This window comes from Dermacentor albipictus, chromosome 4 (genome assembly GCF_038994185.2).
Source record: "Dermacentor albipictus isolate Rhodes 1998 colony chromosome 4, USDA_Dalb.pri_finalv2, whole genome shotgun sequence".
In the NCBI taxonomy this organism is placed as follows: domain Eukaryota; kingdom Metazoa; phylum Arthropoda; class Arachnida; order Ixodida; family Ixodidae; genus Dermacentor; species Dermacentor albipictus.
The window spans coordinates 144756868-144771988 of record NC_091824.1 but is presented as its reverse complement, the minus strand read 5'-3'; the positions used below and the strand labels follow the sequence as shown (position 1 = coordinate 144771988).

The following is a 15121-nucleotide window of genomic DNA, read 5'->3' as shown; positions in this document are numbered from 1 at the left end:
CTTTTATCTGAGCGGCTAAATCTACTATTTTCACACTGCGCGATGTGTATTTCGCTCTCTCATAATATTGCCACCATCTTCAAATCTACTCTCTTTTTTTTTTCTTTTGACAGCCGCCAAGGCTCCTAGCAACCAGTCCAGGCCTCGCATGAAGACCAATGGACACTTCACTACGTTCATGCAGACTCGCAACCCTCACACAAGAGGTACGGTGATGGAATCCACGCCCGTATGTTGAAGTGGGAAAAGCTCCCGATACGCGGCTGCAGGAAGCGGTTATGTTCCGCTGCGCTCGCCAGAGAAATCGCCCAGCCTCAGTTCACTGAAAATGCGAACTTTCTGCCGTAACTGAGCAAATAGGAATAATAATGTCCCTTTCGTCAGATTTATTCAGTAAATATAACGCAACACTGAACAGGCAGGCCACACTTCGGCACCGTAGATATTCCCGCTCATTGCTAATATCTTTCTTCGGAGCCGGCTGTTAAATTATAGGATTTTACGTGCTAAAACCATGACCTGATTATTAGGCACGTCGTAGTGGGGGACTCCAGAAATCTGGTCCGCCTGGGGTTCTTTAACGTGCACCTAAATCTAAGTACACGGGTGTTTTCGTATTTCGCCCCCATCGAAATGCGGCCACCGTGGCCGGGATTTGATCCCGCGACCTCGTGCTTAACAGACCAACACCATAGCCACTAAGCAACCACGGCGGGTCGAAGCCTGCCGGTAATGAAGGTTGCAGTGTTATAGCAACTCTGGTAGCAGGACCTTCACTGCTGCTCAAGCCCTTGACCAAACACGACCATTTTTCGATAATTTGAGACCTTGGTTAGTGTCGTATTTTCCTACATAAGAGGGCGTAACCGCTACACTTGACACTTCTTCTGGATGACTGAGTGCAACAGGGCGTGAAACTTCGCCCCACCCTCTTTGCAAGCGAAACAGCCGTTGAAGTCCTTGAGTACGTATATGGCCTAACAAGAACGGATGCTGTTTTCAACCCTTCAGGTCCTCCGGCGTCAGGCATGGCCAGTCCGAAGATTAGCCATATTTCCTGGAAAGACCGGAAGATGACAAGGCCTTCCACGGTTAGCGTAGACAACCACAACGCCTTGTCAGGTAAGGAGCTGTTAGTTGCCTTTTGTACGCTTGGGCGCCTATGACTGACAGGGTCTTAACTCTTAGTAGCACGTAACACTTTATGTATGTGACGTTTGCATGGTAAGAGATCGGATCATTATCGGTAGCTTTGCTCGCAAGCGAACAGCTTCAGGTTTGCTGTCTTAGTGCTAGAGCAGAGCGGAAATTTATTCTGAATTGGAAAAATAGTTTTTTTAAGATACGATATCCCCCCCCTTCCCACCCTCATTTTTTGGTTTTATGTCTGTTTTTTCTTGGATCCAGTATTTAGTTTCTTATTCATTAATTATAAGAAATAGTGCGTTGTATGTTATCTATTTTCATTCGTCAATTAAGTGTACCATTACTCAGCTACTATGGGAGTAGCGTCCATACATAGGACAGTTGTTATCCCGTGCACTGATTGCAAATGTTCCTGTTGTGAAAGACAGAGAGGCTAGCTTTCCTGATTTTAGCCTGAATTGGCCATGATGTAGCTGTTGAAGTAGTGATAAAGATGTGCCTTCCTCTGTAGTAACCACATCTTTGGCTTCGTCATGAGTGTTAGAAATTTCGCCGTCAGAACACGGCCATCGCGATTTTCTTCTAAAGCAAACCGGCAGCATTCGTTCCTTTGCGCATTCCGGTCTCGAGAAGACAGAAACCTCTGAATGGGGCGCGCATCCTGAGTGACCATTGTCTTTCATCCCGGCAGACTTGGCCAAGGTCCAGCACTGGCCAATGAATATGGTCAGAAAAATAAAATCTCTCTGGACCATAGGTAAATATCAGTCATGCTTTTGGCAAGCAGGTTGAGCGGCATGTGTTGCAGTGGTGTGTGCTCGATCAGTTGTTTGTAGCGGTTCTATAGAGAATGACCCAGCATGCGCAGCGGCACAGTACAGTACGTATGTGTGTGCCTCACGTTTTACATGCACAGCGCGCTAATTCTGCACGTATCGTAGTATAGCTGCCTGCATAGGCCTATACTGGCACAAGTGTATGTATACCCTCCGTGCGATCTATGAAAACCACCCGCGCATGCCGTGGTGCACTCGCTGACGCTGCGCTAGATGTGCGTGTTTTTTCTTCTTTTTTGCTCGCGGTGAACAGGGCTCTCAAAAACGTAGAATTGTTGTGTAAGGCCCACGTAGGGCTTCTGAGTAGCCTTGTAAACAACGTTAGTGCTTCGCAAGAGTGGAAGATTGGGCTTGTCGGCCTTACATTGCTATAACTCAAGTGCTAACACGCAATGCCATAAATGATGCCCCGTGCTCTAACTTTTGCCGTTGTGTGTTTGCGCCGTAGTTATAACGGTTACCGCTTCCCTTACCACTAATAACAAATGTTGCGGGCCTCCGGATAGCTATGAAATATAGATACGGCCTGGCGCCGCATGCGAGTTTTAAGATTTAGAATAGTTTTTAAGATCCCTGCACTAGAACGCAACACTTGTGTGCGAGATAGCAGTAGTACGATAGTATGGTACATATTAGTAACACCTATGTATAACCAGGACAGAAAGAACTTTGAGCAAAGCCAATTGATGCAACTTTCGTTTCTTTTTATCCCTCGCAGATATATTTGACGTGTCTTCGTTTATTTTCCGCGCTTTACTCAAGTATTTGTCATATTTTGAACAAACCTACCAAAGAACAATTTTTTGTTCATTTATGAACAAGCGTCAGCACCTATGACGGTCAGCGCACCAGAAAATTACAGAAATTAAGCGCGATATAGAAATATGGGTGCTGTAGTAAAATGAGCAGACGTCCGTCGTCTATATACCGCCATAACTATGGTCGTGTCCATGGTCCCGCACTGAAGCTTATCTACTATCGCGGCGGATCGAGTTGATTGAGAGTATAGGTGTCGCCACATAAAAATGCGAAAAACATGTGAACGTATACTAGTTTCAGTTCGAAGTGTCTTCGTAGATGCGCACTGTACTTTTCTGCATGGTGTAGATTTTTCACTGCACCGTATGGCGATCGCCTCTTTTCTTTATTTGTTTATTTTGCTTCTTCGATTTTTGTTTTGCATCTGCAACATGCAGCGTTGATTTTTGGATGTTGCATGAATGTTCTAGAACTTGTGCCGTGTAAGCGTAGTTTGTTCGGTATGTGCTTCGTTGCACACGTATCCGGACCACGTACTCTGTATACAGTTTTTTTTTTTTAGGCACTTTCGTGCTAGTTGTGTTTTTGTGATAATAAGTGCAATATTTTCGATGGCCGTCAGAATTTGTGACATGTGTACTTATCTGCGCAAGAGTACAGTTATCCGATGACAAGTGAGCTGACTGCAGAGTGAGATTTTCAGGTTTCGTAGCTCGGACATCCTTATTGTACTATATAGCGCCGATTCAGACCACAGATAGCTTTATCTCGTACTTCACACCTTCACACCTTTTTAGGCTTACTGTACAGCCGCGCATTCGTACTTGATAACTGCACTTTCCTCCCTTTCGCGATGAGGATTAGTAAAACGCGCTTGGAAAGAAAAAGAAAGAAAGAATCACCAGAAGTGTACTGGGAATAGCAGCGTGCATGAGGTTTTAAGGTATAGCACGGTCAGCAGTGCCGAACTGACACACATTTTAAGTTTGTTTTGAACTCGAGAATCCATCATGCAAGCCTTGTTACCATCACCATCGTGCAAGCCTTGTTAACCATCATGCAAGCCTTGTTAGAAGTTAACTGCACGTAGGTACATTCGCCCAAATCTTTAGCTGGTGTGCGGGAGCGGCGACTTTTTCCGGGCGTCAGCGCCGTATGACGCGGCGAGGCTGGAAACAGCCTAGTAGACGATGGGCCCAGCTGAGCGCGCTTTGTCCGCATGCGCTTAGCCTCAGACTGTTTCCAGCCTCGCCCCGTCAAACGGCGCTGACGCACGGAAAAGTCGTCGCTCCCGCACACCAGCTAAAGATTTGGGCGACTGTACGTATGCGGTCGTTCATCGTACGAAATTCTCCAACGCCTGTCGCATTTACGATCTTCGTTTACTGCATTTTTTGTCGGTGAGGTTATGGAAAGATCTGTAGGCGGCACGATTTCGTTACGGCAAGTTAGTCACCCAAGAGCAGTAGATAGATCCTCTTCCCGATAATGGAGCTAGCGTCAGCAATTAACTGTTGCTGATTTTTCATTGGTCAGTTCTCTATTGGCCTAGATTCTGCGGGCGTGGAGACTCGGTTCTGCATACTCGGTGTCCCATCGGCCGCGCCATATTTAGTCGCACTTGTTTCACTCTGCCACAAAGCCAGATATATCGAATGACGCATCCGTCGAGTTCGTATACAGTTCTGCCGACTTGCTGTCAGGCCTGGTCGCGCGCGTCTGTCGCCATCGAGCAGCGTTCGAGACTTCGCTCTCCGTGCTCGCAGATGACGAGTTTTCGCAGCCCATCTACCACCAGCCATACCAGCACCACCCCCCGCCTCCAGCGGTGGTTGTGCCCCCTCCTCCGCCCCTGGGCGGCTCGCAGCAACAGCAGCAGCAGCAGCATGCGTCCGAGCACCTGTACACTCGGCTCGGCCTGCTGCTGGGCGAAGGACCCCCGGCATCGACGGCCTACGTGCCGCCGGCCGGGGGCAGCAACCACAGCCAGGGATCGTTCGCCAGCGTGTCCTCGCTCGCCAACAGCGACATCAACATGGCCGGCTCCACCAACACCAGCCCCATCTCGACGCTGACGGGTGAGCGGCGGAGAAAAAAAATCTCTGCTGTACTTACGCCACGCGCCATCCCGTAAAAGAACAGAAATCTGGGCAAGTTGCCGTTAATGCCGGTTTGTTCTCAAGGTGAACGCGCTATTAGTATAGCGATGTAGCAGGGTCACATCTTCGAGAGATGTGTACACCAACTTACGACTAATCAGGAAATGAAAAGTATATAATCAAGGTGCGCTCATATAAGGTGCCGATAATCTGAGTCTAATGAGACAGCCAGCAGTGTTTTAATTAACAACACAAAGGGCTACTCCAAGCGAAATGATACGCATCGAGTGAACGTATAAAATTAGCAACACTCTTCAAGTGGCATGTTGTTATATGCTAAAATTGGAATTTATCTCTATAGATGTAATAACGAGAGAGAAGTGGACTGAAGCACGAAACTTATTTCGAGTGGGTAACGCGAGAAGCGTGAGACAATGAATGTGATATAAGAGGAGGCATGTGTTTAACCTAAGCTCGTCACTTCTTTTGACCAGGCTCGTCAGAAGCGGAAGCCATGAGCATACTTCGTGGCTCGAGCAGGGAAGAGAGCTCGGACAGCGTTGCATCGCTGATGAGCACCAGCTCGTCACCCTCACCCTCGCGCAAAGCGCCTTTCCAACAGAGTGAGTGGCCTTTCTTTTAAGTTTTGTTTTGTTCTACACCGTTGAGAGAGCACACGCTGCGGTGAAATCCGCTGTTGTGTTTGCGTATCATGCTCACGCCTTTTTTTTTTTTTTCAGGAAATAATAGTGTGCCCAGCAACAGGAGGGGCACACCACTTAATTGCTCAAACAAACCCCAAACCTTTGGTCACGCGAGAGGTAAGAACTTTTCGCACGTTTTCCGCGTTGTGCCATGCCTTATGAAGACTGACTTGCTGGTTCTGCCAGCCACAACAGTACAGACTTTGACAGGAGTGCTTATCGCGGAGGATAGTGTAAAGCCTGAATGCATGTGGTCATTGCATCATTTCCAGGGGCGCAGCTGCACTACAAGATCTCCCTTCAGCCAGCACTGAAGCCGTTGTTCTTTGAAGTTCCCCAAGCAGACCAGGATCCGCCATTTGTTGGGAGGCAGTGGCTCTTCGACGAAATCGACCAGGTATTCTCTTCGCTACCATAAAACATGTCTTGTGCCAGGCTGTTTATTGTTATGGTTAATAGTATGTGACCACTCGGCCCTGATAGGACGAATGTAAGCGAAGCGTATGTGAACGCGAACCACTGGTGTACACTTTCTTTTTACACCTTGGCGATGGCGCAGAGCTTTGTGGCTAGCTTCAGTTGCATTTTAGCGTTATCTTAAATCCCGGTATGCGTGGTCGAAGAGGACATTCCCCACTGAGCACCTGAAATGCAGATGAGTATGACACGTATTGTGACCGCACTGCATGGCTGTAATTATAGTAACGTCGCACGAAGGTGTTACGCGTTGGTTTCATGAGTGGAGTGGTTAAACCAGATTTGTGTGGTTTTTTTCCCCTTCTGGCTTCTGCATATGTAAAGTATTTTACGTTTTATTTTAAAAATGCGACACGCAATATTTGTCTCTTCACGAGCCACTTCAGAATGTCACAGTCCAGACAGACCGTTCATGTTACTTTAGCTGGGTTTACATTGCTGAACAAGCTGTTACAGTAAATGCAAATTGTTACAAAAATGGGTGCAACGTCAGAGCGTGTTGCTATACTTAGCCCGCCCCGAAATATTCGTCGTGACGGTCGCACAGAAGGTTCTTGTTTGATAAATTTGTGCGAACTGAAATAGAATCATACTTCATTGTTATTTTTTCTGCCTATGAAAGGGGAAGGGTGAGAAGCGTGTTAGTTAAGTGGTAGAGGGATCTGGGCTTCTCGTTGGGACTGAATGTTGACCATGCGTTCGAATCGCGATCACGTATAGCAGACATATTTAGTTCGGTACAGTTGGAACACATACTCCCGGTAAAGTATAAAACTGTCTCATAAGCGGCAGAATAGCAATTACAAGCTTTTGATAAAGACTGCAGTTGCGCGTGACCATGACATTGCTGCACGAATTCGTGCCGCGATATTTCTTTTTTCAGGAGTTGCAAAATGACAACAGCAAGGGGGTGGTTGTCGTTGGGTGCCCCGGATCAGGCAAGACTGCTGCCATACTGCAGCTGGTTGACTACAGCACCTTTGGTCGCAAGAAGGAAGAAGTCACATATGGCACAGCAGGTACGTAAATGGCTTCCTCGTCGCCACAGCATAAATTTGGCTGATTGTGGGTTGAACTACGTACAAAATTAAGGTGAAATCATTCACTCGATAATGACAGCGCAGAATCTGGGGAGACGTCCGCAGTGAGTCCCATTCTTTTAATCTATTTCACTTCCGCTTCTATATTTGGCGGGTAGTTCCTTTAGAGCGCGGCCCATTGGCACCCGTTCCTGCGTTTCGCGGCGCCGTCGTCCCTCGCCGTAACCAAGGTCATCATCCGCGCGCTGTTCTAGCTGCGCGCACTTCTGCTGCCATCTCTCGCACGCTGCGCGAGTCTTGCTCTCCCTTTGACCTCCAAAGCCGGATAATGTGTTCTTTGCCTGTCCTCTTGGCTCTTCCTCCGCGCAGCGCCGTTGTGGTGACTCTCGCCGCTGCCGTCCACGCCGCCCTCGCCGTCTCTTCTCCCGCTGTCGCGGCACTGCCGCGGTGCCGGCGGCGGGCGCTCCTTGCCGCCTCGCGCGTGATCCACAGCTCTCCGTCTTCGCGTCACGTGGCCGTATGGCTCTCAGCCATGTCTCTCGCTTCCTCGTTTGCGGGGCGCTTCCTAGAGGCATTTGTCGCCTCTGGCAGTGCTTGCGCCTGGTTATCCTTCTCCCGCCTCCACTCTTGCCCTACACTTCCCCTTACCTGGCGCAGTGCTGTTGCGTTGACTCGAAAGACAGTTATAGCGTTTCGTCCCCTTCTACTTCCCAGCCCAACCTTTTGCGGCCACATAGAGGCCTCTATGTGAGTGAGTGAGTGAGTGAGTGAGTGAGTGAGTGAGTGAGTGAGTGAGTGAGTGAGTGAGTGAGTGAGTGAGTGAGTGAGTGAGTGAGTGAGTGACCTCTACTCAATACCCTGTTCTCCACGCGTTTCCTCATCCCACCTCAGAAGAAACATTAAATAATAATTGATAATCTCCCCCCCCCCTCTCCGCGAGGGTTATACCCACTATTCTATGGCGCGATGGAGCGTCGCTGGAGCGCCGGTTCGATAGCGGCGGATCGCGGTGTGTGCTGCCCAATCCGAAACGCAGAACTGCCTCCATTCGGCACTGCGTGTTCTGCATGCGGTTGCCTGTTGTTGAAGTAAGGCAGCAGCTGCGCTCAAAGATCGCACTACCAAAAAACGTAATCGTCGGCCAATATTTTTTTTTTGCATTTGTTCTGACTTGCCAAGCGTCCTCTCACAGGTTCCTCCTTTCAATTGCAGAAGCGCCATTCACAATAGAGCTTAATGTTCGTATATAATATACTTATTCAATGTTCCTTTAAAGCTGGCTGTTTGTCATGACGAAGGCGCTTGATGATGGAACCAAGCGAATGAATAAAAAAGATTGCAACAGTCGTAAGTAACTCTGTTCACAGTATATATTCTAGACTTATTTTTAGGCAGAGAAATAAAGAAAAGAAGAAGAAAACAATACCGTAACGTTATTTATATGCAAATACGCTGTAATAAATATTCGTTATTTATTTATTACTGTTATTTATTTCATGCTTGGGGTGTGCTGTGTCGAATTCTGCAATGCCGAGTCATTCTTGAAAGATATAGCCGAGCAGGCAAGATGACCAAGTGTAGGATATCGAAATATCGGGAATATGGCCTCACATTTACAAGACTTGTTGCTTTATTATATACCTGCTGGCCGCCACGTACGCAGCAAACGCGCCACAGCCGAGCCGACGTAACAGATACTTGTGAGTGCGCGAATCAACATCGTCGTGGCGTTGTGAAACGAATCCGGTTATGACGCACGGCGATTGCAGGTGTGCGCCACTACGAACCGGAGCGTCGCGGTGCGTTGGGCAGCAGCGGTAGCAGTATAGGAAGCGGCTCGGCGTCGTCGGTGTACCAGCCGCGGCTGAGCACCAAGCAGGACGGTGCGCGTTGCCTGGGAGGCCACCTGGTGGCCTACCACTTCTGCCAGGCAGACAACAACGTCACCTGCCTGGTGCCCGAGTTTGTGCACAGCGTGGCCGCCCAGCTTTGCCAGGCTCCTCAGCTGGTGGCCTACCGAGACTTGCTCGTCAAAGACCAAAGGTAGGCCAATTGCTCACCTGCAAGCGTGCCTGTGGTGCAACTAGATCTGGGTAACCCCGTAATCTTCCCATCTGTCTACGTCATTGAATATTAGAACAGGATCAGATGTGTCCTTTGATGCCAGTCAGTTCTACGTCTCGATCCTAGCTTTCTAGATTTTACATCATCTTTCTTCTCCCCTAATAGGTCGAACCTCGATATGCAATAATACTGGCGTCACACGGGCACTTTCGATCTCGATCGAGCGCGATCGGGATCGAAATTTTTAGCGCGATTAGCAACGAAGCTTACAGATTTCAATTGTCTTCGGTTTGAAAATTCTCTTTGAAAGCGTGCGTGTGACTGAGGCGTTAGTCAAATGAACATGGATGTACCGAAGTAACTCTAATGTTTCTCGCCTATGTGAATGTGTAACTAATATATGTTTATAACGAATATCGGATATATCGGGTGTATTCTCGTATCGGATGCGACTAATTCAGAACGAGGTTTGACTTTACTGCATGCCGCAACTTTCTTAACGCGCATACAGTGTTACCCAGCGCTTCCGTCGAAATTCTACATGGGTATAAGCACAGAGGAGACTATGATTCATTGCATAATACTAACGTCAATTTAAATGAGGATGCACGAACAGCTTGTGCTGTGACCATGACATTCAGTACGGTCACTGAAGCGACTGTCTTTATTGCTGTCAGTTTTGGCTTTTCCGTAGCGTTAGCACACTTCTTTGATATTAAACAAGTTCGAAATGACAAATAAACTCCAGCGAAAGTCTGCATCAGCAGTGGAACTGAAAGCGATAGGTGTAACGTTAAAAGCCTGGGATACAAAAATTTAAAGAAAAAAACACGCAGCTAGCTGATGTTCCAGATGAGGTTCGGAGAAAGAAGTGCGGTTGGGACAGCCCATGTAATCCATATAGCTGGCAGTACATTACCGCAAAAGAATAAATTACAAGAAAAATGAAACACAGTTGAGGATGATGGAAAGTTGAGTCGTATAAACAGATTACTCCGTTCTCGAGATGTGAAGATTGCTGAAAAAGGATTTTCTTCTGTAGTAGCCACAAAGCAGGCTGATATGTTGATGACGATGAGGTTCTCTGTCGTGTCAGGACCATTGATGAACACGTTTTCATTGATGCACATGCAGGCTTCAAGATGTGCTCAGCCTGCCTTCATGCCAGACCGACCCCCACGAAGCCCTGGTGAAAGGCATCTTGGAACCGTTAAGCTCCTTGAGGCAGACAGGCCGAATCCCAAACACCAGTTGCATTATTGTCGTAGATGCACTCAATGAAGCTGAACTGCATCGACCTGACTATGGAGATACCATCACCTCCTTTCTGGCCAGGCACATACTCAAGTTCCCTGCTTGGTTGAAGGTGCAGTGACTCACTTATTTGGCACACTTGCTCGTGTTTGATGTGAACTGATTACCTATAGAAAGTGACCCCAATAGCGACCCCCTTAGTGACAACGTCTGTGTTGGCGGAGCTTAGGGGACAGTGAATGGGTTGAACACAGATAATCACCCGTCGAAAACTCCTATTTCCACCCTGCCCTAGGAATATTTTCAAACAATAAACGTAGCTCAATATGGCTTGTTACGGTATTTACCGCATTCTAACGGCTGCCTCTCTTTTTTCTAGAAAATTGGGCCGAAAATTGCCTGCGCTGTGCAATCGGATTTAAAAAACCTAACCGCCTTCGCGGCGTTTGTATGCTTTGCCGCATAACACAAATTTATAGCGGCGAAGCTGACCTTAAAAACCGCGTGGCGAATTTATTTTAGGAAACTATCCACCATTATGCAAAACCTAATAGACCCTTGCCAATTTTTTTTTTGTTAGAAATCAGTTGTGAGTTAGATTTCTACTTCTATTAAGAGCTTTAATATCATTTCTACAATAGTCATCTACTTTAGACACATAGAAAGTGGATGTGCGTTTTATTCGGGGGCGTGTTAGAATCGGGCAAATACTGCCAAATTAGTTAGCGGTATGTTATGGCATTTTTTTCTACATCTTTAATTTGACCCGCAAAATAACTCGATCAATTTTGTGGGTCCCATTAGAGTCGAATTAACGAAAGTGAATGTGTCAGAAATTGCCCAGAAAACTGTGGCTTAGGTTAGCACTGCCGTGCATGGCACCACTGACCTTTGTATAATCATATCACTTTGCCTCATTATGTATTTTGTTATTACTATAATTAACTAATGTTTTATATATTAAATATTTTATGTGCATATATACATGTCCATGAAAATAAATACTGTTTTTCTCTCTATTCCAGCTGATTGTTACTGTGCGGACAGCATTCCAGGAAGTCACTCAACAACTGCCATTTCACCAGATCTCCTTTGATCGCATGTCATGCAACGAGAACTTAATGCGAGACATTGTGGGCTATGTTCTCTTCCGCATTGAGTCCAGTCCCTCGGCACGTGCCAACATTACTGTCAACAACGGGAAACAAGATGGCTCAACACATGCAAGGTGCAACTCTTTCGGCATTTACACAGTAACATTTATGCTGTTCTGCCCGCAAGTCCACAAAAGTATTGCAAATCTATCTAAGTGAGCTGTGTACATTGACAATCAAACAAATTTTATCTGTTTCACCTAGCCTCAGAGACTTGTGAGGCAATCACAAATTGTTTTTTTTTTTCTTTCATACACTTACATTGAAGAGTTTGATGGGATTTAACATCCAAACAGGAACATTAGTGCTGTGTGAGCTATAGAGGGCTCCAAAATAATTTTGACCACCTGGGATTCTTAAGTCTAAGTAAACGAGAATTTTGCATTTCACTCCCACTAAAATGCAGCTGCAACGGCTTGGAATCGAACTCATGACCTCGTTCTCAACAGCAGATTACCATAGCCACTTAGGGAAGTGCATGCCAAATACTAGTATGTGTCAGTTAAAAATAAAAAGATAGAAGTACAGCTAAATAAAAAAAAAGGTTAGTGCAGCGAAGCTGCAAGTATACATTGGCACTTTTTTATTCGCAGTGTTCTTTCGCCATGTTCGTCCGATTCCTTATTGTGTAAGTTATGAAGAAAATTTCACATGATGCAAGGAGTAATAGAATGAGCAAGCTAAAGATGTCACAAGGGCAAAGACAAGCCCAACATCAAGCTCTCTAGTGATTTGTGCTCACTGAAGTATAAATGGTACCATAGTCGTTTGTATCTTCGCAACAAAACCTGTCAGCATTGTCTCCTGGCTGAGGGGGACAACATAATCCATCGACTAATATCAAAACATGTCATCTCCTGTGTCCATCCAGGTTTGCCAACCATCTGGCCAATCTAAGCAAGGGCTGCTTCCTATATGCCAAATTGACCATGGACCTTATAGAGCGTGGTCACCTAGTGGTCAAGAGCAGCAGCTACAAAGTCTTGCCTGTCAGCCTCAGTGAAGTGTACCTGCTGAACTTCAACCTGAAGTTCACAACAACCAGAGCATTTGAGAGGGTACGTGAGATAAGCAGTCCACTCTTACTTCAAAGAGGATTTCTATACTAAAAATATTTATATCAGAGGTTTCTAGAGCATTTAATCATTAAAATTTAGCAGAATGAAAGAACAAACATCATTCATGTGCACATAGGTAAGTGTAAATGTGAGTTGCTCCTTATTTACAATCATCAGTGTATATTGATGATGCTCATCGTCACCTTTCTGACTGAAACGTAACGCTTGGCCACCATCACCTCTTCTCCTATGAATTGTACCACCACCATCATCTTCCTCCTATGAATTGTAGAGTAACTTCCCCTTCCTATCATCATCATCCCTGCATTTCTTTCTACTCCTGTGATTAGTGACATATTAATCATCACATCACACACTTTATTTGTCGGGCACTTGCCACGCACATGGGAACCGGCGTAATATATAGCTGGTCCAGGAGCATGCTGGTGCTGTGAGCTCTGATAACTTGGCAGAGATAGCATATAATGGCCATTTAACAGATCACTCATGGTTCCTTAGTCCAGCTTTTTACGATCAGTTATGACTGTATAACGGAAAACAAAAATTTGCCCGCCGCTGCCACGGAAGATCAAGCTCATATTGTCACTGTGGAAATGTGCAATTGGGAGCCAGATGTGTTAACCGCTGAGTTAACCACTGGCATAGTTTGTACTTGAACCATTCTCTTCACTATCTGAAGTACAGTAGACGTCTGGTAATCCGACTCCGGTTAACTCGATCCCGACCGAAAGTCCCGGCTGGCGCCCATACATTTCTATATGCCCAAACTTCCGTTATTTCCATCTAAAAGCTAGCCTTCGATCGCCAAATAATTCGAACCTAAGTAGTCATCTTCGACACAATACAGTTATGTTGTACGGTGAAGCATATCAAGAATGGAAAGGGGCCACTGTCAAGGGACATAGCACGCGTTCCCTATCAAGCATAGCGGCAGCCATTCTGAGCTGTTTTATGTTGATGTGGTAATTTGAGCCCTTATTTCGCCCGCTATGCGTGTCTCATATATGAGACCGTTAACGAGGCTTAGTACGCATCCCTTAATTATGCGCACGCGCCGTGCACCGAGACGCAGAGAAAGACTATCTGTGGTTTGGGAAAGCTAGCGAAAAGGATGACAGTTAGGTGAAAAAACTCAGAAAGTTGATTGGACATTTAAAGCCAACAAAAGAGCGGGGGTCTATCTAAAACTCTGAAGGCCTGCCAGTAAACCTATTAGGCGTCTCGGTGCTCACACCGTGACCGTAGACGGCGCATGCATGTGTGTAAATTAAGGAACACGTGCTATGTCCCATTATAACGGCATATTCCCTGCTTAATATGCTTCACCGCATAATTTATGTGTTGCGACGAAAATAACTTCAAAAAATATACTGGCAAGTGAATAATAATAATAATAATAATAATAATAATAATAATAATAATAATAATAATAATAATAATAATAATAATAATAATAGTGTTTATTTCACATCAAGAAAGATGGAGGAGGATGCAGGTAAAAGCTGCACGAACATGGCAGCTTGACAGGGGCCCGCAGCCCCCTCTACAACGCGGCAGTAAAAAGGTTACAGGAAGGAACATCGAAAACATACATAGGCACCGAAATGGACACTAGCGGGTTTCGGCGTTTTTTCTGCCTTTTGTTTAGTTCGACCCTCCGGACGAGTCAACCAGTTTCGTTGGTCCCGTCAAGACCAAATTAATGGAAGTCGACTGTATTACAAAAACAAGTGCCTGTGGTCATGTATTTGCTTTCTGTAATATTCAGGTACTATTTCTTGTAGTGCTTACATCTGGTACCGCTTTACACAGCCAACACATGCAGGTGATACTGCAGTTTCATGGGAATTTGACATAATACATCGACGGCAAGGCGAGCTTTATCTAAAGCTAAAAAATTGTGAGCCTATGAAGGCATGCAAGGGCATCACCTAATATCAAGTGCAGAAGTGCACCTATACCATTAGAGTCTTAAACAAAAAGTATGGTTTGAAAAGGCACAAACAAAGGCTGTCCTTTTTTTCTTGTACGTGAATTTTCATTAAATCGGATATGTTTTTACATCTTCCCTGTTTACAGGTGCAAAGTCTCCTACAGGTCTGCATGGCATCATTGTATCCTCTGCGTCCACATGAACTGTATCACAGTGTGAATGCGAGCGCCACGTACGAGCCCATGACATGGGCTGACTTTCAACAGCGTTTGACAACATTGACCACTGCCCAGTTCATGATGCAGCGTAACGATGACTCACTTATGCTGGCCCATCCATCTCTACGGGAGTGGCTCATTCGTCGAGATGAGAATGACAGTACTAAATTCCTCTGTGACGTCAGGTAGGCACAGTTCCATTTGCTCTGCATTCTGTGCATATAATAAATGTTTTATACCCTGCAACCTCAGAAATAGTTTTTATGTCATGACTAAGTGCTAGTCAGAAATTACATAGTATCCTGAGGTGTGAGAAACATGTCGTAAAATGTACTTATCTCGAACTAATTTCAAAAGC

At 45.9% G+C, this 15121-nt stretch overlaps 1 protein-coding gene across 6 annotated transcripts in view; it reads left to right on the top strand.

Annotated features, from left to right (window-relative positions):
* Positions 1-15121, top strand: part of rols (rolling pebbles) — a 284667-nt gene that overhangs the window by 254452 nt on the left and 15094 nt on the right. For 5 of the 6 annotated variants that reach the window (XM_065432120.1, XM_065432124.1, XM_065432121.1 and 2 more), the window contains 13 exons: positions 114-206; positions 1012-1122; positions 1838-1903; positions 4508-4819; positions 5335-5463; positions 5581-5661; positions 5817-5941; positions 6905-7040; positions 8831-9104; positions 10260-10491; positions 11405-11607; positions 12405-12591; positions 14692-14948. In XM_065432120.1, the coding sequence (XP_065288192.1) occupies positions 114-206; positions 1012-1122; positions 1838-1903; positions 4508-4819; positions 5335-5463; positions 5581-5661; positions 5817-5941; positions 6905-7040; positions 8831-9104; positions 10260-10491; positions 11405-11607; positions 12405-12591; positions 14692-14948 (2206 nt within the window). The remainder of the gene's footprint in view (positions 1-113; positions 207-1011; positions 1123-1837; positions 1904-4507; positions 4820-5334; positions 5464-5580; positions 5662-5816; positions 5942-6904; positions 7041-8830; positions 9105-10259; positions 10492-11404; positions 11608-12404; positions 12592-14691; positions 14949-15121) is intronic. The other variant, XM_065432123.1, reaches the window with a different exon arrangement.